Source organism: Sapajus apella, unplaced genomic scaffold, assembly GCF_009761245.1.
Source record: "Sapajus apella isolate SASKATOON/1434 unplaced genomic scaffold, GSC_monkey_1.0 scaffold24, whole genome shotgun sequence".
Classification (NCBI taxonomy): domain Eukaryota; kingdom Metazoa; phylum Chordata; class Mammalia; order Primates; family Cebidae; genus Sapajus; species Sapajus apella.
This window is the reverse complement of record NW_022436964.1, coordinates 25175580-25196727: the sequence shown is the minus strand read 5'-3', so window position 1 is coordinate 25196727 and position 21148 is coordinate 25175580. Positions and strand designations below refer to the sequence as shown.

The 21148-nt window shown below is 35.0% G+C and overlaps 2 protein-coding genes across 44 annotated transcripts in view; one reads left to right on the top strand and one right to left on the bottom strand.

Annotated features, from left to right (window-relative positions):
- The window catches only part of PTPRD (protein tyrosine phosphatase receptor type D), a 2321819-nt gene that overhangs the window by 1482235 nt on the left and 818436 nt on the right, over window positions 1-21148 (top strand). The gene's annotated exons all lie outside the window — the stretch shown is intronic.
- LOC116559690 (uncharacterized proline-rich protein-like) overlaps window positions 8311-21148 on the bottom strand; it is a 282439-nt gene continuing 269601 nt past the window's right edge. The window contains exon 2 of the mRNA XM_032290777.1: window positions 8311-8439. Coding sequence (XP_032146668.1) covers window positions 8419-8439 — 21 coding nt within the window. The 3' untranslated portion in view covers window positions 8311-8418. The remainder of the gene's footprint in view (window positions 8440-21148) is intronic.

Below are 21148 nucleotides of genomic sequence, written 5' to 3'. Positions count from 1 at the left end.
CATGCCCTCACGAAGCAACAGTACAGCCAAGCGGCTGCCAGCATTGAAATATCTGTCACCCCAAGGCAGACAGATTTGAAATGTACAGGCTGAGGCATAAGGACAAGAGTTCTTTTATTGACTATGTTTTCATTTGGAAATTGTAGCGAAGAATCTATTTGAGAGAACTTTACTTTTCATAGAAAAGTGAAAGTTGTTATCACCTACTTGGATTGGGATGAAGCCTGGAATTTTTTTTTTTTTTTTGAGACAGAGTTTCGCTCTTGTTACCCAGGCTGAAGTGCAATGGCGCAATCTCGGCTCACCACAACCTCCGCCTCCTGGGTCCAGGCAATTCTCCTGCCTCAGCCTCCTGAGTAGCTGGGATTACAGACATGCGCCACCATGCCCAGCTAATTTTTGTATTTTTAGTAGAGACGGGGTTTCACCATGTTGACCAGGATGGTCTCGATCTCTTGACCTCGTGATCCACCCGCCTCGGCCTCCCAAAGTGCTGGGATTACAGGCGTGAGCCACCGCGCGCGGCCCTGGATTTTTTTATCTGGATGATCTCAGTATTTCATGAACACATTACTGAAGCTGATTGCCAAGGGTACCCGTGAACTTTGTCTGTGGAGTCACCATGCATACGTTGCTAAAATGCTTTCTACGGAACACCACCAATAAATTCTTTCTAAGCTGATCCACAGGGCAAGTCTAGTGAATAATCTGACCTGATATATGAGAGAGCTCTGAGTTTGATGGCAAACTGAGTCATCTTTCTCTGTGTATCTTTTTTGCCATACCACCAGCACTACATTGCAAATTTATGATAAATAAATAATGGCAGTAACAATAGCTAACACTTCTCAGTGCGTACTATGGGCCGAGCGTAGGGCTACAAGCTTTATGTGGATTATCACATGTCATCTTCCCATTAAGGCTATGAGGTAGATAATGCTATTATTCTTTGTCTGATAGATAGACAAAACCTGAGGTGAAGGATAATGTTATACCTTGCCCAAAGTTATCCAGATGATGCTAGGTCTCTAACCTAAACAATCGACTACCGAAGCTGAACTCTTAACTACTCCAAGGCCATTTTTGAATGTCTCATAACCGAAAATAAAGTTTTTCATTATAAGTTTACAGTGTTCTTTGGAAAACTAAATCCATTGTCAGATGTGCTTACTGTCTCCAAAGGCAGTGTTAGCCTGCTACGACCATACCCCTCAATTACAACCTCCATTTGAAACGGCACCATTTTGTTCTAGCTTTTGTAACCATATCATTTACTTGTTTTTATTACCTCAGGTTTTATTGTACTGGTAAATAGTACTGAAATTAAATATTCATTAATATCCTGAAATAAGTATCACTGAATGAGAATAGAATGGTACATTGAGCTATTCATTGTCTTAGAGTAGAATGTTAAAAGCCATTAAAGGGTTTTCTTTAGTGGGCTTTTTAAAGCAATAGCTTCACTTAGAGTGGATTATTCTATTTTATTTTAAAATTATTAGTTTTTATGCCTCCTTTCATCCTCATCTGTCGTCACAGTTTCAGTTCTGATTAGGACTAAGCAGTCTCATCTTCAATAGTAGATGCAAAAATGTCAGCCATATGGGGGTGAGTACTTGGTGTTCATGACACGTATGTATCAAATGACAGGATATCAGGATTAGATTCTTCTACAAAAAGAAGCTGTATTTTTTTCCCTTTCCTTCTGCTGAAGTCAATTTTATTTCCACATATAATTACAGGTTGGGTTCTTTAATTTTGTATATAAACAATTGAAATATATTGTATTTTCTTCATTTTAAACCAAGTGGTAAGCCTTCTTAAGTACCACTGAGATTTAGCTTCCAAAAAAGTTGCCATGTCATTTTTCTGATTTATCAAAGCTACTCTGAAGTAATTTCATAAAGCCTATTAAAATTGAAGTAACCCCTAAAGTAAAACATGGAATTTTTTTCTCTAGCAAAAGCTTTCTCTCTGGCAACAAAGGGTAGTCATCAGTACTCATAATTTTATTCTTTATTTTTGTATGCTTTTCTTGCAAATGCAATACAAAAGCTAAGTAAATCGTAAGGCATCCATATACATATTAACCTGTATTTTCAAATCATGTTTGCTTATTGCATTCTTAAAACGAGCCCTCCAGGTGATAGTGGTTCCCCGGCTGGAGCATGCATCAGACTCAGCTGAAAAGCGTCGTAAAGCACCAATTTCCGAGTCCACTTACCACAACTGCCTCCCTCCATAATTTCTGATTCTGAATATAGAGGGTGAGGCCCAGATTTTTAGCAAGAAATTCCCTGGTGATGCTGATTGATAGTGCAGGTTTGGGAAATAGACTTTGAAAGCCACTACTGTAGAAAGGAAGCAGGGGGAGGGGATGGGTCTCAAACGTTTTCTATAAAGAGCCAAATAGTAAATAATTTAGACTTTGTGGGACATATGGTCTCTGTGGCAAGCAATTGCTCAACTCTGCAGTTGTAACTTGAAAGCAGCCGTAGACAATAGGTAAACAAATGAGCCTGGCTGTGCTTCAAGAAAGCTTTATTTATGGACGTTAAAATTTGAATTTCATATAATTTTTACATGATACAACATATTCTTTTTAAAATCATATTTTAAATGTAAAAACATTCTTAACCAGCAGGTCCTAGTGTAGCTTGCCAGCATTGGACTTAGGAGAAAATAAACAGAGCCTTCCGTAGTAAAATTTATGGTAAGTGCCAAATAAGGGTCTCATGCTAAAAAAAAAGAAAAAGAAAGAAAGAAAGAGGATAACAATATTAATTCCCCTCCAGGAAGCTCATTTTTACTGCAAAAACAAGAAATTCAAAGTTCCAGAGTCACAGTGATTACTCCAAAGAATAGTTTTGCTGATTTATGGATTGGACCATTTATCATTATTCAGGTTCCTAGAACCCTGCAAATAATAGAATCTGAGACTACTTCTTAGATTGGCGAACCAGTTTTGGAATTTATATGATCAAATCATACAAAACAAGAATCATTCCTTTTAAAAGGACTAATCTCGTAATGTTCTAACTTAATATTCCAATTTGGTGGTAAAGTGTATCTGTATACACACATCACGTTCAAGAATTTCAAAATCTGTCCGTTTTTAAGAATCAGTCAGAAAATGTTTTTAAAAAGTCAAGTTAAATGTTTTTGGGTGACCTTATTATCACTGCAGCTGCTCCACATGTGTTTAGCTATTGTCATTCTAAAGGCCACCTGGAATTAGTGAGCACTGGAAGAAATGGTCCACCTATTTACAAACTATGTTTCCTAAATTACCTTTCTATGTCTGAGGGTCATTTTTATTGGCAAAAATGTCATGCTATTTGCCAAGTATATTTCTGATCCTTTTTAAATGACAGTTATTATTGTTTTTACTTATGTCAGAAATAGTCTCTAAGGCTGGCTTCTCATTGAAATAATCAAATATTTTTGGAACTTCAAACACATCTTCATTTAATCATGTAGATATTGAATGCAGTAATCTCGAAGGTCCCTTCGAGCTGTGAAATAAATTAGTTGTGGGGATCTGTTCATGCTAACTATAAGCCCTTATCAAAAAAAGAAAAACAACAACAATAAAATTACATTACAGTGGTGCTCAAATTTCAATGTGTATAAGAATCACCTGGGGACTCCTGAGCCTCACATCAGAGACCCCAATTGAAGAAGTCTAGGGCCTCACATTTTACATTTAAAATCATACTCTATGTACTTTTGACATATCTGGCTCATAAATCATACTCTGAGAAGCACTGACTTACTACAACAAAATATATAATTGAGTTTGACAGTAGAATTAAATTTAAAAAAATAACAAATTGACTTTTAGCCATGCACAGCAGGGGTCTAATACAGCTATTAATGAATAAACAATCTAAATCATAGAATTCTACAGGCATGATATTCTGGATCACTTCTATTCAGCATGAGAAATTATAACAGTGGAAAATGTTTATCATTTCTTGAAGTCACATTTGGTCTGATGTTACTGAACAGTCAAAGTGTAGTTTTGACAAGGAGAGTCTGTTTAGTGGATGTAGTGGACAAAGAAGTAATTAGGTGAAGGTGGCCTCAGCCACTTATTTCCCCATTCTTCCTGAAGGATATCTTCAGTTAGAGTGTTTTTCCTTGGGTTGTATTGGTTGATGATACATGCCTATGTTAATTATGTTTCCTTAGATGTGATTTGATTGTTGCAAGGTTCGGGTAGGAGAATATCCTATGAATTTGAATGAGGAAAAAGGATATGGCCATAGTTCCAATCTGTGACCAAGCTCCAGTTCTATTCTATTATGTTGTGTTCTTGCTTCTACACAGGACAAAGCCAGCTCACTCCATGTAGCCCAGCTTAGACATGAGGACAATGTTATCTTTATTTCCTTCTTAGATCCACTCCAAGAAAACAGATTCCTGTTATTATTGGCCCAACAGCTTTTTAAAATTGGGGTTGGGGGTGAGGAGTTGGTGTGTTAGAGTTTAGTTTATATCTTTTTATTCTTATATTTAACTTAGAAATTAAAGCATTATGATGACCAGGTAGTCTTGACTAATACAAAAATATCCTATAAGTATATATGCTAAGTTAAAAGCACACTCAATATTCAAACCTAAAGATATACACTATACTTTTTCCCCCCAAGGAGAATAATTATAAGCAATAATCATGGGAAATTTTCTGTACACAGCTTGAAACTGCTATTATATATTCATTTTTCTAGCGGCACTGATGCCAAAAAGAAATTTAGGAACCTTCTATTAATATTTAATAATACGTGTACATTATCTGGTTTAGTTAAGTTGCATGTTAAATAAATTAGAAAGTGATTCACAGTGGCCAAGATACATTTAGTTGCCTAGTAACACATACTTAGATTCTTAAGGAAAAACAGTATATAAGCTACAACTTTAACCTAATTACACTAGTATGTGTCCTGGAATTTAAGCTATCTGGCCTGTGATTTTCAATAATAATTAAATTATGCAAATCACAACTATCCCCTTTACTTTGCCGATATTTGTTTAAAAGTTGCTTATTAAACTTTCAGAATATCTTTAAACTGATACATTTCCCAAATGGTGAGGTGATGCAGTTAAACTAAAACACGATATGAATACGTTTAAGATGCAATTAAAATATTTTCTCATAATTTTAATGCCAATATTGTCTTTGTGATATGCCAACTTGCCATTAAAGAAAGTTTTCAATCACTTCAATAAATCTTTACATGATTTTAGATACCACTTAATGTTTCCAGTTGACATAAGAAAATGAACTATTTAGGATTTTATTGAAAGCTCTTTAGTACATGTCAGCAGACTATTTTGGAACAGTTTCAAAAAGTGACAAATTACAGTAAATTATCTGACAGCAGCTCAACACCACTGTAGCCATTACAAGGCAGAATGCAGGGCTTCGTAAATCTCTGATCGCATATGAACTCGGGGTTTTGTCACAGAGCAGAAACAGCAAACACAAATCTGTCAGGGTGAGGTGTTCCCTTTCCTAATACTTACCTTATTTAACTTTTTTGAATGTTGACATATTATATGGATCTGTAACAAAAGAAGGGAAATACCCCCTTGGCTGGGTTGCCGTTATTAACGCTGTAATAATGAAAGACCTGATCGTAGAGGATGTGTGCCCCCATACACAGAACATCTGCTCCTAGAAGAGGGAAGAATATCTAAACATCTCCAGATGAATGATCACATGAGAAAACCTCACAAAACATGCACTGAGATATTACATATAAGAGGAAATCCTTTTTGGTTCATTTCAACTCACTTGGTACAACTAGGCAAGTTAGTAGTTTTTATAATTGGTTATGTTACTGTCCAAATCATAATGATTTTCCACCCAAGGACTGGCAGTATCAAGCTTTCCTCTCCCTGAGGATGGATGAGTCAATTGTTCATTCAAAATGTGTGACCAAATTACTAGGCCAATTATTTTTTCATAACATACAATGTTTGTGAATGCCTGATGTACTAAACTCTTAATATTAAAGATATTTGAAGAGACCCATATTGTGATGATCTCCTGTGACTGTTAATTATGCCATTAGAAAACATTTGCTCTTTAAAAATTACTATGATTAACATCCACATTACCATAAATGATTTTCATCAGTAATTTTCATTTAAAGGAGCTCCCTTTCAATGCCTGATCTTGGAAAATAGAAGGTGAAAATGAGTTAAACATTTATTCAATATAATGTGGTTAACATGATTAAATAATTGTGGAAAATGGAGGCAATGCAGGAATGTGGAAGAAACATTGTAGTAAGAGTCAAAATTGCTGAATTCTAGCCACCGACTGACTAGCTGTGTGACCTTAAGCAAGTCATTTCTTTTTCTGTGTATCAAATCCTTCCATTACAAAATGGAGACAAATATTTTATAGATTCAGCATAAACATCAAATGAGATGGTTGCTCTGTCAGGGTCTCAGAAGTGAACAAGTAGAATGCTCCAATTAGAAATCTGGGGAGAGTTTAATAAGCAGTCTATTTGCAAAAGGGAGAGGAGTAGAGAGGCCAAGTGATAGTGAAGTGTTACCATCTAGACAGGTGAGTGGAGAGGATGAGTACTGTGACACAGAGACCGAAAGCTTTGTGGAAAGAAAGGGCCATTCCCAGGAGCTCTGGCCTTCCTCTGAGAGATGCAGCTAGTCTCTGGTTAGCACTCTCTGTCTCTGCTCCTACCAGTGTTCCCCGGGGGTTGAACTCAACAGGAAGCCAGAAGACCAGGAAGCCCAACAATATGGCCCTATAGATTAATCTTCCAGGACACAGAGCCAGATGAATGAAAATAATGAACTGAGAGGAGTAAATGGAAATACAGGACAGATGGGGTATGTGAAAATACTTTAAAAATAAAAACCACTGGAGAAATAGAATTCAATTACAGGAGTCAGAAATTCTGAATTCTTTCCTGTCCTTTGCTACTGTATAACTTCCGATACATGCTGCAGTTCCTTATTCTATCAAGTGATGTACAGAAGTTACAAACATCTCTAGTTAAGCTCAAAACATGCAATGAACACTATAAGAGAATATTAAAATACAACGGGCAATTTAAAGACTACCAGGTGCAAGCAAGTCCCTGCTAACTTTGGGAAAATTTCTAAGAACTGATTTCATTGCCAAAAGAGTAAATTAATTTTGATGTTGCTGATGGCAACCACTTACCCATCATTGCATTAGTACTAAGTTCAAAGAGTGATGAGGAAAACATATTTGTAAGAATAAAACTCCCAAATTCATTCTAAAACCTGAGCTAGACAGGCTATAACTCACTGCTCATTGACCCACCTCTCCTGTCCCTTATGCCAGTCATCCTGCTGGTCGTGTTACTGGGTCCCTCAGGAGGGAGGCATCGGAGTTCTCTGGAGATGGCGCCAGCACACCTGCTTGCTGCTCTTCTAGGGCTTCTGTGGGCTTTGCCTCTATGGAGCTTAAATGATAATAGCCTGCATTCAAAGAGCACCTGTCCACAGCCCACACTTGTTTTGCAGAACTGCAGATGGTCCCTACAAGCACAAGGAACAGACTGGCACACTGAATTACTCCGTTTTATCAGCACCCAGTTTTAATTTCCTAATGGAGCTCCACCAAGATAATCACTTTAAGGACGAATGTGTCTATGTAGCAGTCAAACCACATGCTTTGCGGGCATTGTTATTGTTCTCTGGTAGAAAGGGGACATGAGAATGCCCAAACTATTAACCTATTAATGATAAACTTCCATGATTCCCATGTCCCACCTTCATGCCCTAAGCATATATTCCAGAATAAATAGTTGCACTTTCCCAGAAACTTCGATAATAAACTCTTATATATAGATACATGATAATATATGAATATGTTTATTAATATATATCAGATAATATATGAATATATGAATATATATCAGATGATATATGAATATATGCTTGTATTAGATATATACCAGATAATATATTTATCCATATTATATAAATATATATTTATATCAGATTCTTTAATGTGTGTTTGTGTAAAAAGGCTTCTTCATTCTTCATAATGTGTACTGTTCCACTTGGTCAAAGGAGGAGATTTGGTCTCAATTATGTAAAGAGGAAACATAGATGGCTAAGGGGAGCAGTATAATGTGTTGAATTTATCCTTTTCTAGAACTACATTTTAATGTAGTGGAAAAATAATTAACTACTTTGTGGCTTATTATTTTCAATACTAGTGAGGTTATCTATAAAAGAGAAACTGCCTTGCTAAGTGGTCAAGGTAGGATAACCACTATAACAAACTACCCCACAATTTCACTGGATTAAGACAAACCTTTCTTTATTACCTGTGTTATAGTTCAGTGCAATTAGCCAGGTGCTTTGTTCCATGAAGTGACTCAGGAACCTAGGGTCTGCAATGCCTCAGGATCTCACAGTCTTCCCCTGCGGGGAGAGGAAGACAAGAGGGAGAGGGAGGAGAGAGAGAGAGGGAGGTAGGGAAGCAAACAGAGAGAGACACAAGGGGAAGGGAGAAGACGGGAGGAGAGGGGAGAGGAGGAAAGGGAAGGGAAGGGGAAGGGAGAAAGGTGAAGAGAGAGAGAGACAGGATCGGAGAGAGAAAAGAAGAGGAGGAGTAGGAAGAAGAGGAAAGGAGAGAGACAGAGACAGAGAAAAAAATATGAGTGGAATATTTACAGGATTTAAACAGCAAGCATGAATTCTATATAATTTGGCCTATATGCCATTGGCATTCAGTCATAATCCAATCTAATTTCTAACCACAGGAGAAGCTGAGAAATGTAGTCCAGCCACAGTCCCAGGAAGAAAAAGAAATGGGAGTTGTTAAAGACACTGTTTCTGTCACAGTGGCTTTCCAATCCCCAGGGTCTTGAGAGTCCAAAAGTCCCAGTTGTCATCCGAATGTTGCTATTACTTGGACTGCTGAGCTTTTGAATCTAGGAGACCCTCAGATGCTTTTTGAAGGTCGGATCTGTTGCTCTTTAGTATATCTCTGTTTTTGATTCAGTGTTACAGAAGAAGACAAGTACGAAAAATAGTGGGGATTTCAATGTGTGGGTATGTACACATATACCAAGGGTTAGCCAACACGGGAGAAAATAGGTGGGGTGTATGTAATCTATCAAGAGAAACAAAACACTGCATTTAGTCAGGCTGGGAAACAGCCAAAGAGGGTTTTTCTTTTTTTCTTTTTTTTTCCATATACAGATTTACACAGTGACTCAACTCCTATGAAGGGACTTTTTCTTTAGCTCCTCATAGTAACTTCATTCCAGAAATGTTAGACTATTCTCCGTCTTACAAACTGTTCATTGACTTTGCTTTCCTGACTCTAATGAATCTTTTTTCAAACAAAATAATCCATTTTCTTCATCAAGAACACCTGGAGGTATACATACAATTATGCTAGATATTTCCACCATTCCCTTAATGAATGGAAATCATGGACAACCAGGGTATTGGCTCTCTTCAAATGTATCCTTTTCATATTTTTACACTAATTAGTCTGAATTATCAAATATGCATCTCCCTAAGTGTAGAATAGTTTCATCAAAACCTCACAGAAAGCCACTGTTGCCAGTACAGTAGTTCCCCCAGCCGTGGTTGTACTTTCTGCAGTTTCAGTCACCTGGGATCAACCACGGTCTAAAAAGATTAAATGGAAAATTACAGTAGAAATAGGCAGTGCACAGAGGAATTGCACCATTCTGAGAAGCATGATGAAAATCTTGTGCAGTCCTCCTTCTTCCCACCCAGGACATGAATCCACCCTTTGTCCAGCCTATTTATAATTTCAAAGCTACCCATTTCTGAGTCACTTAGCCACCCTCGACTGTCACGATATCACAGTGCATGTGTTCACGTAACCCTTCTTTTACTTAATTGTCCTATTTTATTTTGAGTTAATGTTGTTAATCTTTTACTGTGCCTAACATATAAATTAAACTCTATCATAGAGATGTAAGTACAGTGAAATCTTCAGTTAATGTCATACATAGCTTATTGAAAACTGGGTCTTTAACTGAAACAACTTATAAGGAACCCAATTTTTTAACTCATCAACATTATAAAGAAACAATTTTGGACAAAGTGATGTTATTTGGGCACCTGCCGTATGCTATTTCACTTAAAGTCATGTTTCCAAGAACCTATGGATGACATTAAGTGAAGACTTATTATTATAGGAAAAAAAAAAAACATAGTAAATAGAGGGTTCAGAATTGTCTACAGTTCCAGGTATTCACTAGGAGCCTCAGAATGTATCCCCCACAGATAAAGATAGTAGTGGGTGGGGGACTGCTTAGCTACTAAGAATGGAAGAAACCCAAATTTGGATTTGAGATTCTATCCTGGCTCTGCTATTTAGTGTCTATATGTTTTTATGCATATAAATAAGTAAATATAATACCTTAATGAAGATTACTATAACCATAATTGTTATTATACTACAATTGAATGCCTAGGGTAGTCACAATAACCAAATATAATATTAATTGTATAAGAACTATAATTTTAGCCTAGATGGTAGCATTATATTAAAGATAAAAGGTCCTACTTTGTTCATTTTTAAATAGATAGTTATCAGGGCTTATTAACGCCAAAGGGTATTCTAGATAAACAATTCTATGTTAAAATATAGAACTATTTAATTTAGCTCTGTATTAAATTGTGGAGCATATATTAAATTACTCTTTGTGATGTTCAATTTGTAAAATCGAGTTAAAGAATGTACCTTAAAACCATGGTTATTCTCTCCCCACAGAGACACAGATATCATCTTTCCTTGACACAATGAGCGCACTGTAATTCCAAAAACTTGAGACGTTTATTAAAGTAAAAGATATGGGCAAATGGTCACAATTCACCTTTAAAATAATTACGAAAGCATATTTTGTGAAATTTATGAATTTATGGTAGAGCTATTCTAAAAGTAAGAATGTCCTCTGATTCAAGATATGTTTGACTTTTAGGTGCAAATAGTACTTAACAATGATAATAATAATTGTATGTAACAGTCATTGAGAACTTGTTTGTGTCAGATACATGAGCTATTTTATGTCAAATAAATAATTATACTTAAATCTCACCACATCTCAATATGATAGCTCTGTTTGGGAGATGATAATGCTGATGCAGATAGTGTGTAACATAATTCCTTTTGCTTATTTCTCTTTATAGTCAGATAAAATAGTCACATTTTGGGGAGGTTTTTAAGTCCAGTGTTTCCAGAAGACAAAGAAGGTTTCTTTGCCTTTGATTCAGCAGGTGTTATTCACCTGTTCTAGCCTATCATAGGAGAAAGGTCTGGAGCTTTAGCATCAGAAAGATCTATGTAGTATCTCAGCTCTATCCTTTACCATCTTTGTCATTTTCAGCAAGTAACTAATATCTCTGACCTGTTTTTTCAATTGCAAAATGAGGTAATAATACCTGATGCCTGAATTCTTTAGTGGGGGGAGGTCAATATATTATATAATGAAAGCAATGCTCAGGCAATGGAAGATGATATTATTTAGACCTGAATTGGGCCTGGAAATAAAATAAGTAAAATAACTTAATTCCCTGCTCTTTGTGGCTTGTGCAATCTCATGAGGCAAATGGATGCACCAGGAATCCAGCTGTAATACACAACTGTCAGAGAAACACTTTTAACCAAAGTACAATGTCCTGTGAGAGAACAAAGAGAAATGATTCTGATTAGATTAACATTTTTGTTTACTGCATTTGTTATAGTAAATAAGCTAATTTGTTTATATAACATTTTGTTTAATAACATTTGTTATAGTAAATAAACTAATTTGTTTAGAAAATCACACCAGTCCATGTTCAACACATTTCATAAAGAAATTCATCCATGGTTTCGTTATGTACCCTGTGTTATTCTATGGAAAGTTGAATAATAATTTTATAACTTGGGAGATATTAAAAGTAAGAGGGGGTTATATATCTATTCATTCAGTCTCCTGTATATTCAGAGAGTAAAATTGAGGACAAGATAAAGCTTCTTGCAAAAGTTTGCCAAGCAAGTTATTGGTAACTTTATAACTTCTCAAACCCGGATTTGATAGCATTCACTCGATGAAGGTTTTCAAGACACACGGAGAGAATGTTACATTAAGGTAAAATTGTCACATCTGGTTTAAAACAACATAGCCCAAGGAAGGTTACACAGAAAACTTGAGGCTTAAATATAAATTATTACAACAATAAAAATAAAATTTCATGTATCAAAGCTGAAATGCAGCTATGTAACAGGAGAATCAATAATTCCTCTTCAATAACAATTTGCCTTACACGATTCTGCATTCCAGAAACAGTGGAAACATTTTTCTGTGATTCCATTAACAATAAATTACATCTTGAGCCAGTGAAATCATGTAAATTGGGTCTTTTGTGATTGTTGAAAAAGCTGGTGCTTTATAGGTAAAGACCAAACAATAAACAAGAAGAAAACATCACCTTTCTCTTACCACACTGCCAGTGGAGATCTAGATTATCCCTGAGCAAGCCAGAGACAGAATAAATCCTCGATCAAGTAGGTAACCTTAAAGGTAATCCCAAATCGGCGTTTCACACATTGGAAGTACACAGTCCCAATACTGATAATGTTGTTTATTTTACTTCCAAAATTCTTCCATTGTTTCATTTTCTTTCTACATTTATGTTAGACTTGTCATACAGACAAAAAACATAAGGATTGATATTTTTATCCTTTTTTCAAGAAATTTATCTGCAGGGGCAAATTCATACAGATACCCTGCTGAGCCCTCTTTGAAAATCTTAAACTGCTACATGAAAACATTGAAGTTGAAAATTTTTTAACTGTTGGACTATTTTTTTCACTAAAAGAGAATTAATTTTTGTAAAATTAAATCACTCGATTTCACAACCACATCATTTGACTTGCTAGTCTTTCTCTTTTTAATCCTTTTTTCCTAGCATCTGAGTAGTGCTTATATTTGAGGTGTTGCATTAATTGAGTTTTTTACCACCTTTATCTACATTTATGAAAATGAGTTCACATGATGATTTTAAAGTGTTTGTATTTTGTTAGATAGAAATCTACAGCTTTTAAAAATTAACATATGTAAAAATAATAAAGAGAAAAATGTTTTATAGAATGCTACCAATGCTTTATAATAAAGTAGTTAAGCCATGTTAGCCTAAAAACAACCATGAGCAAAAGAAGATGTTAATTAGAGACTTCAAAATCAAGTTGGAATGAAAATACTTGAGCTTCTAGTGCTTGCCATTTGTTTCGCCTTCATGTGAGCATAGACCCCACAGTGAGTTATTTTCTATTCAACATTTGATGAAGTTGTAGAAGCTGAAAATTCACCTTTGGATACCACGACATTACGTTACGAGGTTGAGATGTTTCATTAGCAAAAGAAATATGTTGTTCTCTCAAATTACTTTGCATGTGTGTCTGCATGTGTGTGCAGGTGTGTACATGCATGCACACATGTGTATGTACATAATTTATAAGATGATTTCACATGAAAAAACAAAAATTTATTATTATTAATATTAAAAAGGTTGTCATAAACTAATGTGTGTATTCCAAAATGACTACTTGACCTTTGAAGAACAAGAGGTAAGATAGAAAACTCGGGTTTTTCTCAAGCTGAGTATTTCTAGCTGTGACCAGGTGTAGCTGATATTCTACCTTTAAACTATTTTAAAGTACATAATAAAAAATTTCTTACAATATAACTTATGAATAGCCAAAGTTCTAACATAAGATATATACTCACAATATTTTGCCCCAAATAATCCTGCATAAAGTGAGTTCAGTATTGGATTAATGTCAGCATTTATTAGTAATTAGCTTCAAATCCAGTGTTTTCTTTCTTTAGTGTCTTCTATCACACTTAGCCACCTTCTGAGAATGTAACAGAAAGCACTGACAGCCATTTTCTTTCTCTCTAGCACTGACTCTTGGAATGAGAATTAGTTAACAGCAATGTGAAGAAGTCATGGTGGCAGCCATAGCAGGGAAAATGATCTATCATCTTCAATTCTTTAAACTCTGTGTATACACACACTGATTTTGGCTGTTTTATTCAAAAAATTCAATCTAGAACTAAGGAAGTTAAATGTTTCTCTGAACTAAAAGATTACATAGGAAGCGATTAATCAAGAAATATTTAATGTATTTTTCTACTATGTACAAAGTATTGTATTGTACTAGTTGCCAGAGGAATCATATGAAGTATAAACTCTTCTGAGTCAAAAGTATAAAATCAGAATGGAAAGACATGAGTCCTCTCTTAGTTGTGCTAATCGAGGCAAAATATGATACCTCTTTAAGCTTTGGTAAAGTTATAATTCCAGACACAATTCACTACCCTAAACCTCAAGGAATTTATAATCTTGTTAACATAGACATGTGATCTCAAATTAATGTAATTCAAGGTAAAGCATAATAAAGCCCATATGAGTACCTGACTGTGTCATTGCACAGAAAGGACCTATAACCATTGATTATATTGCAGAAATGTTCCTTACCTCTATCTTCTGGGATTACATCCTGTGATCTAAATACTGATTTTTATGTAGCATTTCTAAAATTATTGAACACTTTCAGTGTACCAGGAAGTGTTTTAAGTGCTGGAAATAAAGAGTGAACACACACACACACACACACACACACACACACACACAGACACACACACCCCAAATACCAGATATCAAGGAGAATACAGTCTCTTGGCAGGAATCATGCAATAAAGAAATAAAGAGAGTAAAACACATAGCAAGTCAGATGATGAAAAGTGCTATGAAGACAAAATAGCCAGAGGAAGCCATGGGTATCCTGGGAAGAGAAAGGTAGATTTTCCATTGGGCCATGTGGGCATTTCAAATACCTAAACTTTCACTCTCAATAATTTGGAAAATGCCTGAATTTTGTTTGGGAAGAGTTGTAGTATCAATTTAAAACTATCCCTTTGGCTAGGTGAGAATCAGAGAGATCATTTGAAGTCTATTGCTGTATTCCAGTTTATCAAGTGGAGACTAAGTGGAGGTGTGAGAAGGTAAAGCCAGCAGAATCACTGATAGATTAGCAGATGGGAATAGAGGAAAAGAGAGTCAAGAATGATTCTATATGAACTGTTGGAAATCGCAGGTGCCAAAGACTACAGGAGTAGCAGGATTTGGGGATGACTAAAGGGTGTGGAATGTTACAAATGTTAAGTCTGAGAGATCTGTCAGAGGATGGACGTCTTCTTGCTCAAGCTGTGTAGAGCCTTATCCAGTTCCCTTTCAGGGCCATTGTGGTCTGGGTAAATTGGGACTGTGTTGATCCCCTTACAAGGGAGTGGGAACCTTTTTCATTCTACATGTGCTTAGGCAGCTCAGCCCTGTGCCCTAAAGCCCTGTGCTGTTACTACTGATGAAAGACAATTGAAAAGTCTGTGTGCAGTATCATTACAGACTCAGTGGCCATATATGACTGCGATTGCTCAGTAACCTAACAATGATTCTTTTCTATACCAGTGTGATCTAATAGTGATTTTGACACAGTACTCATATCTCAAATCCATGTATCCATGCCTTCAAAGGTGAGTTTTCTTATAACAACTCGTTTAAAAAGCTTCCCCTGCCATGTACACACTACTTTGTTTATGAAATCTTTCTAGAAATCCCTTTTGCTTTGCTTTCTGCGTATACACTCTAAATCTTAATTTCTTAAAATGAATTGACATCCTATATTATATGGATACTAAATCAATATTATTCATTTGAGGATAATGTTGATTAATATTTAGAGAGCTCCAAGTTATGCAAAATAAATGTCCCTAGGGAGCAGGTTGTTAAAATAAATTTTAGGAAACTTGCCAAGCCTGGAACATAATAAGAATAGCCTAGGAAGGAGTCTTTAAATATTCAGGCAACATCACCGTGTATCCACCACCCAACACCTGCCCTACCTCTATAGTAGTTTTAGGATAGGCCCTGGAATCTGTACATAACATGTGTTCATTTGTTCTGATTAGCCAAATAGAGAAACCACTAGAAAAAGAATTCCTTTATGTCTCTAAAAAAAAAACCTTGATTGCATGATATGAAATTGATCAGAAAAAATATTATTAAAATATCTTCATTGGAATCACTACTCTTAAAGTAACTTAAAAAATAAAAAAGATACTATTTGTTTAATTAAAAAATGAAAAAGAAAAACGAATGTCTTTTTTCCTGCATTGGACTTTATCTGATATACAAATGAATGTAACTTAATTAAGATTATATATGTCATCCCTATTCTCAGTATCAATACATTCTCATTCTTTTATATAGCATTTAATCATATATCACTCTTTGGTTTTAAAGAAGTGAGTATTTAGCCTTCTGTAGTTTACACACAAGTATTAGTGTTGTGTATCACATTCATTCCCTACAGCATGGGAAGAAGATTTGGAATCTGCAACATTGCCTACAGTTCATTTAATTATGATTGCATATTTGGTTAGGGACAAAGTAAATTCAATGAAGCATTAAAATCAAACATCCCTTTAATTAAATTGGAAAGAGGCTGACTTCGTCTTAGATATTGTTTATTTTTACTAATAGAATGAGAATTCTACGTCTCCAAAGATAGGTGTCATAATTTCTTTGAAATAAAGATACTTTTTTCCAGCTCCATCGTCTAAAAGCTTGAGTTTGACCCATGTTTCATCTAGTTTAATATTTTCTGAAAGAGGACTTTCAATGCACAAAATGTTATATAAATTATTGTTACTGAGGTACTTTATGTAATAATTTCCACCTTTGCAGATTAGGTACAGATGGACTTTGCCCAAATCATGCAGGATTTAGGAAAATTCACAACCGTCAAAACTAGTGGCCCTCACTTAGGCTCAGTAGTCTAAACAAGTCCCCCTCAAATGAGAGAAATAATATGGCTGTCTTTCAAATTCATTACAACAAAGCATGAAAAGCTTTATCTCAGTGATACCCCTACCAAATTTTGAAAATGTTAATGTCATATTAACAAACATATTTTATTACATGAACCACTGTGCATATTCATCTCCATCCTATGAAGCTCATAATTAAATCACCCATCTATTATGGTGAATATTTGAATTGACTATTCATATGTAGTATTTATAATATAATTTTTTTGACAAAGAAACTCTTTGGGCATATACTGATACTTCAATTAATTTCAAATAGCATTATATGCTTTTCCATACTTAAGCAAAATCCAAGTAACTATTATTAAGTGTACTTCTCTGTAAAATGACAATTTCACCCAGGGAGGGAAATTCTTTGAATAATAGAATACATTATATATATAGTATGGTATGGAGTTTTTATATTGGTAACAGCCAACTGCTGCAATCTGTTCCATGCGTTATTATTGTTTGAACTCCACTATTTATAAACAATATTTCTGACATATTTGTTTGCTGATTTATTCATACGAATTTGTATAGGCCATGAAAAGTCAACTGTTTCTGGTCATAGGTTGTCTTATTCCTACTGGACATGCTTTCTTAAAAATGATATTTTTGTTCCTCAACAAAGACTAAACATCTTCAGACTAAAATCTGAAAGAAAACAGTCAAATTGAAATGAGACCTAAATTGCATCAAAGTGTAAGTGGAGCAGAGGCAAATGCAAAGGAAAAAAAGGCATCAAAAGCACCAGTATTTCTGGAGTTTGCCCTAAGTACCAGCTTTTATTCTCTCAACTTTTTTATACCCAACCTCCACATTTCTATTTCCCCTTTCCATCCTGACTATTTTTTCAGACTTTCCCATCCTAGAAAAGCACTGGATTTGTTTTTTAATTTAAAAAAACTTGCATTAGAAAAGAAAAATGGCAAAATTAAAATTTGTACCAGTAAATGAAGATAGAATTAGTCATTTTACTGAAGTATTCATCATACGATCCATTAAAAATAAACTGCTTTTAAATAGAGATTTGATTTGTAAGTAATTTTTGAACAACTATTTCTGATATATAATGCTAATCATCATAAAAAACTGGTACTCTCTGAGGTCAGCTAGGTAAAATGACTACCCCAAAATAGCTCCGCAACCTAATAAATACACTCAATCAAAGATTTCCATTCAGTTGCTATCCATATGCAACACCCAGGTAATCACAATTCAGGGAGGTAATATAATGTACACATACAGAGATTTGACTCCCTCACTTTGAGGTGAGCCTCAGTAAGAGAGCGATAAATAGATGAAAGGAAATATATAAACTTTTTATGCAGGATTCCTACTTTCATCCCTAGATATTGATTCTTTTTTTTTTTTTTTTTTTGGAATTTACCGTAACACTTTGTCCCCACAAAAAAACACATGACCTCTGTTTTACACAGGTTGTAGACTATTAAATTAGTTAAACACTGAAACAGAAAGATGGGTCTCTAAAAGTGTTAAAAATGGTTCTGTTTACATGACTTGGAATTCCAATGAAACTTAACTGGAGAAACTCTTCAATTTTACTTAAAATTTTGATGTTTTATTATAAAGAGATGAAAGGTAAATGCCCAGCTTTCCACAGTAATCATTTATTTTCATCATCCATCATTAAATTAGTTTTTCCATATTTTATGTAAATATAGAAAAGATCTGGACTTACTCTTGTCAAAGCACTCATTATTCTGAAATTACCTGTCTTGTTTATACATTGCCCAAGTCAGCCTGAAAATATCTTCAGTGTAGGAATCGCTTTTTCAGCAATCTATCCCAAGTACTTAGCATAAGATAGACAAGCACATCTTAATAATTAAAATGATAGCAATATATATCATTAAGAGCCTACTATATGTCAGGCACTGCTAAGTGCTTAATATATCTTAATTCATACTAATCATCAGATGTTGTTATTGTACCCATTTGACAAATAAATAAACTCAAACAGAGAGAAATTATGTACCTTGCCCTTAATAAAACAACTGGTAAATGGAGAAACAAGTTCTAGGGAGTCTGTACTCCTAAACACTATGCTATAGTGCCTTGAGTATACATAAATCCATGGTAAATATTTTCTGATTGGATAAATAACTACAATGCCAATATGTATGTGGGATGTGGTCAAACTGTAGATCCCAGTTATATAATAGAAGGGAAAAAATCAGACTAATGACTAACTCAAACAATTGATTCTGAGACAAGGTATCTTATAGTTTTGTTGGGGTGGGACAGCTGGCACTGAAGAGGTAGAATATTACCTATAGTGATGTGTAAGATTTTTAAATCCTGTCATGGATTGAATTATGTATCAGCTCTCAGAAGCTAAAGGGACCGAGACTTTCTATGGTTTTATTGGAAAAGTAAGAGTGGAAGATAATAACTAAATAAATAAATACGTAAATAAGAAAGGAGGAAGGGAAATCAGTTGAGTTGCGAGAGTTAAATATTTAATTCTTTTTTTTTTTTTTTTTTTTTTTTTTGAGATGGAATCTCGCTCTGTCACCTAGGCTGGAGTGCAGTGGCATAATCTCAGCTCACTGCAACCTCCACCTCCTGAGTTAAAGTGATTCTCTTGCCTCAGCCTCCGGAGTAGCTGAGATTACGGGCGCTTGCCACCATGCCTGGTTAATTTTAATTTTTGTATTTCTAGTAGAGACGGGGTTTCACCATGTTGGCCAGGCTGGTCTCAAACTCCTGACCTCAGGTAATCCTCCCACCTCGGCCTCCCAAAGTGCTGGGATTACAGGCATGAGCCACCATGCCTGGCCTAATTCATTATTAGATAAAGCCTTGTATTAGGGCTGTTTGTAAGAGCAATAGCCTCACTAAATGTGGTTGATGCATATGTCTGTTGAAGAATGAAATAAAGCTTTATATTTCCCAAGTAGACTTTTCTATAGTTTGCTTGCAAAGTATTCATTTATTATGACTTTCGTAAGTCTGTTTGGAATTAGAAAAATTATGTTACATTTAACATTTGTTTAGACTTAAGATTCATGATTTTAAAGTTATGCTCAGACCACAATGAAAAATACAGCTATTCTTTGTATATATGCAAACTTCTCTTCTCTGCTGTGGGCAGTGTTACCCACAGGAACACATCTGTAGTTACAATTTATTTAGTCTTTTACATGAAGCCTAAACTCCATTTTTATATAATCATACTGAGTTCTTCAAAATATTTGATAGGCATGAATGTCATCACATGCATTATATACATGAACACTAAAAACATCCTATAATGTTCAGAAAACTGATGTTTTTGTTAAAAGCAACTAAATGTGTAGACTATTATACTTACAGCCTCAAGATCTGTTTGTGCTAGCTAAATTCCTGATCATGTTAGCCTTGCATCGTTTAGCCACAAAATAAATGAGATAATGAGCCATGATGCTATTGTCCACACATGTATAATTGAATGTATGTTTTGTACAGTGTGCGATCGAATGGAGGTTTTGACATATACTCCTGATTATCAGTCATCTGTTTACTAATACCTGGACAACACGTGCATGTGTATGTGTTCGTATATGTGTGTTTATGTTGCTGTGCCCAAATGTGTGAGTTCAGAAGGCTAAAGGAGAGCTAATGAGCTAGATATTTTGAAATGTAGATATACATACCTCATATGTAGAAAGACCTATTAACAATGGTAAATATTATGAGTTTTATTTTAAAAATTAAATACCCAAAACATCATAGTCACACACATGCTTTAAGCTGATGATCCAGCATCTATTTCGTTCATGTAGTAAAGCCATCTGGCCTTAAATAAATGCATACAAAAATATTTTTCATGCCCACATCTTTTTTAAAAAAGTGCAGCATTGGTAAGTTTATGGATTTATTTTAGAGCTAAAATAAAATTGGCAGCCAATTTGAAAGGTATCAAGATTATTAGAGACAAAGAAGTAGGGGGATAGAGAGCTTGGGGTACTTTGTCGACCAGATATTATAGTAGCGCCAAATTCCGGCAAAGTTGGAAGATATATAGAACTCAACCAGGGTACTTCCTCTTCCTAAATTCTTCTCTGGGCATTGCCTCTTTTTGTCCTTCATGTTTTATTTTTTCTGAGCTTATTTTCTTTACTATCTCCCAAGTTAATCTCCTCTAGACTCTTGACTAAAGACTGATACATGTATATGTAAACTTACATCTCCCGTCTGGACCAATACCTTTGGCTCAAATATGA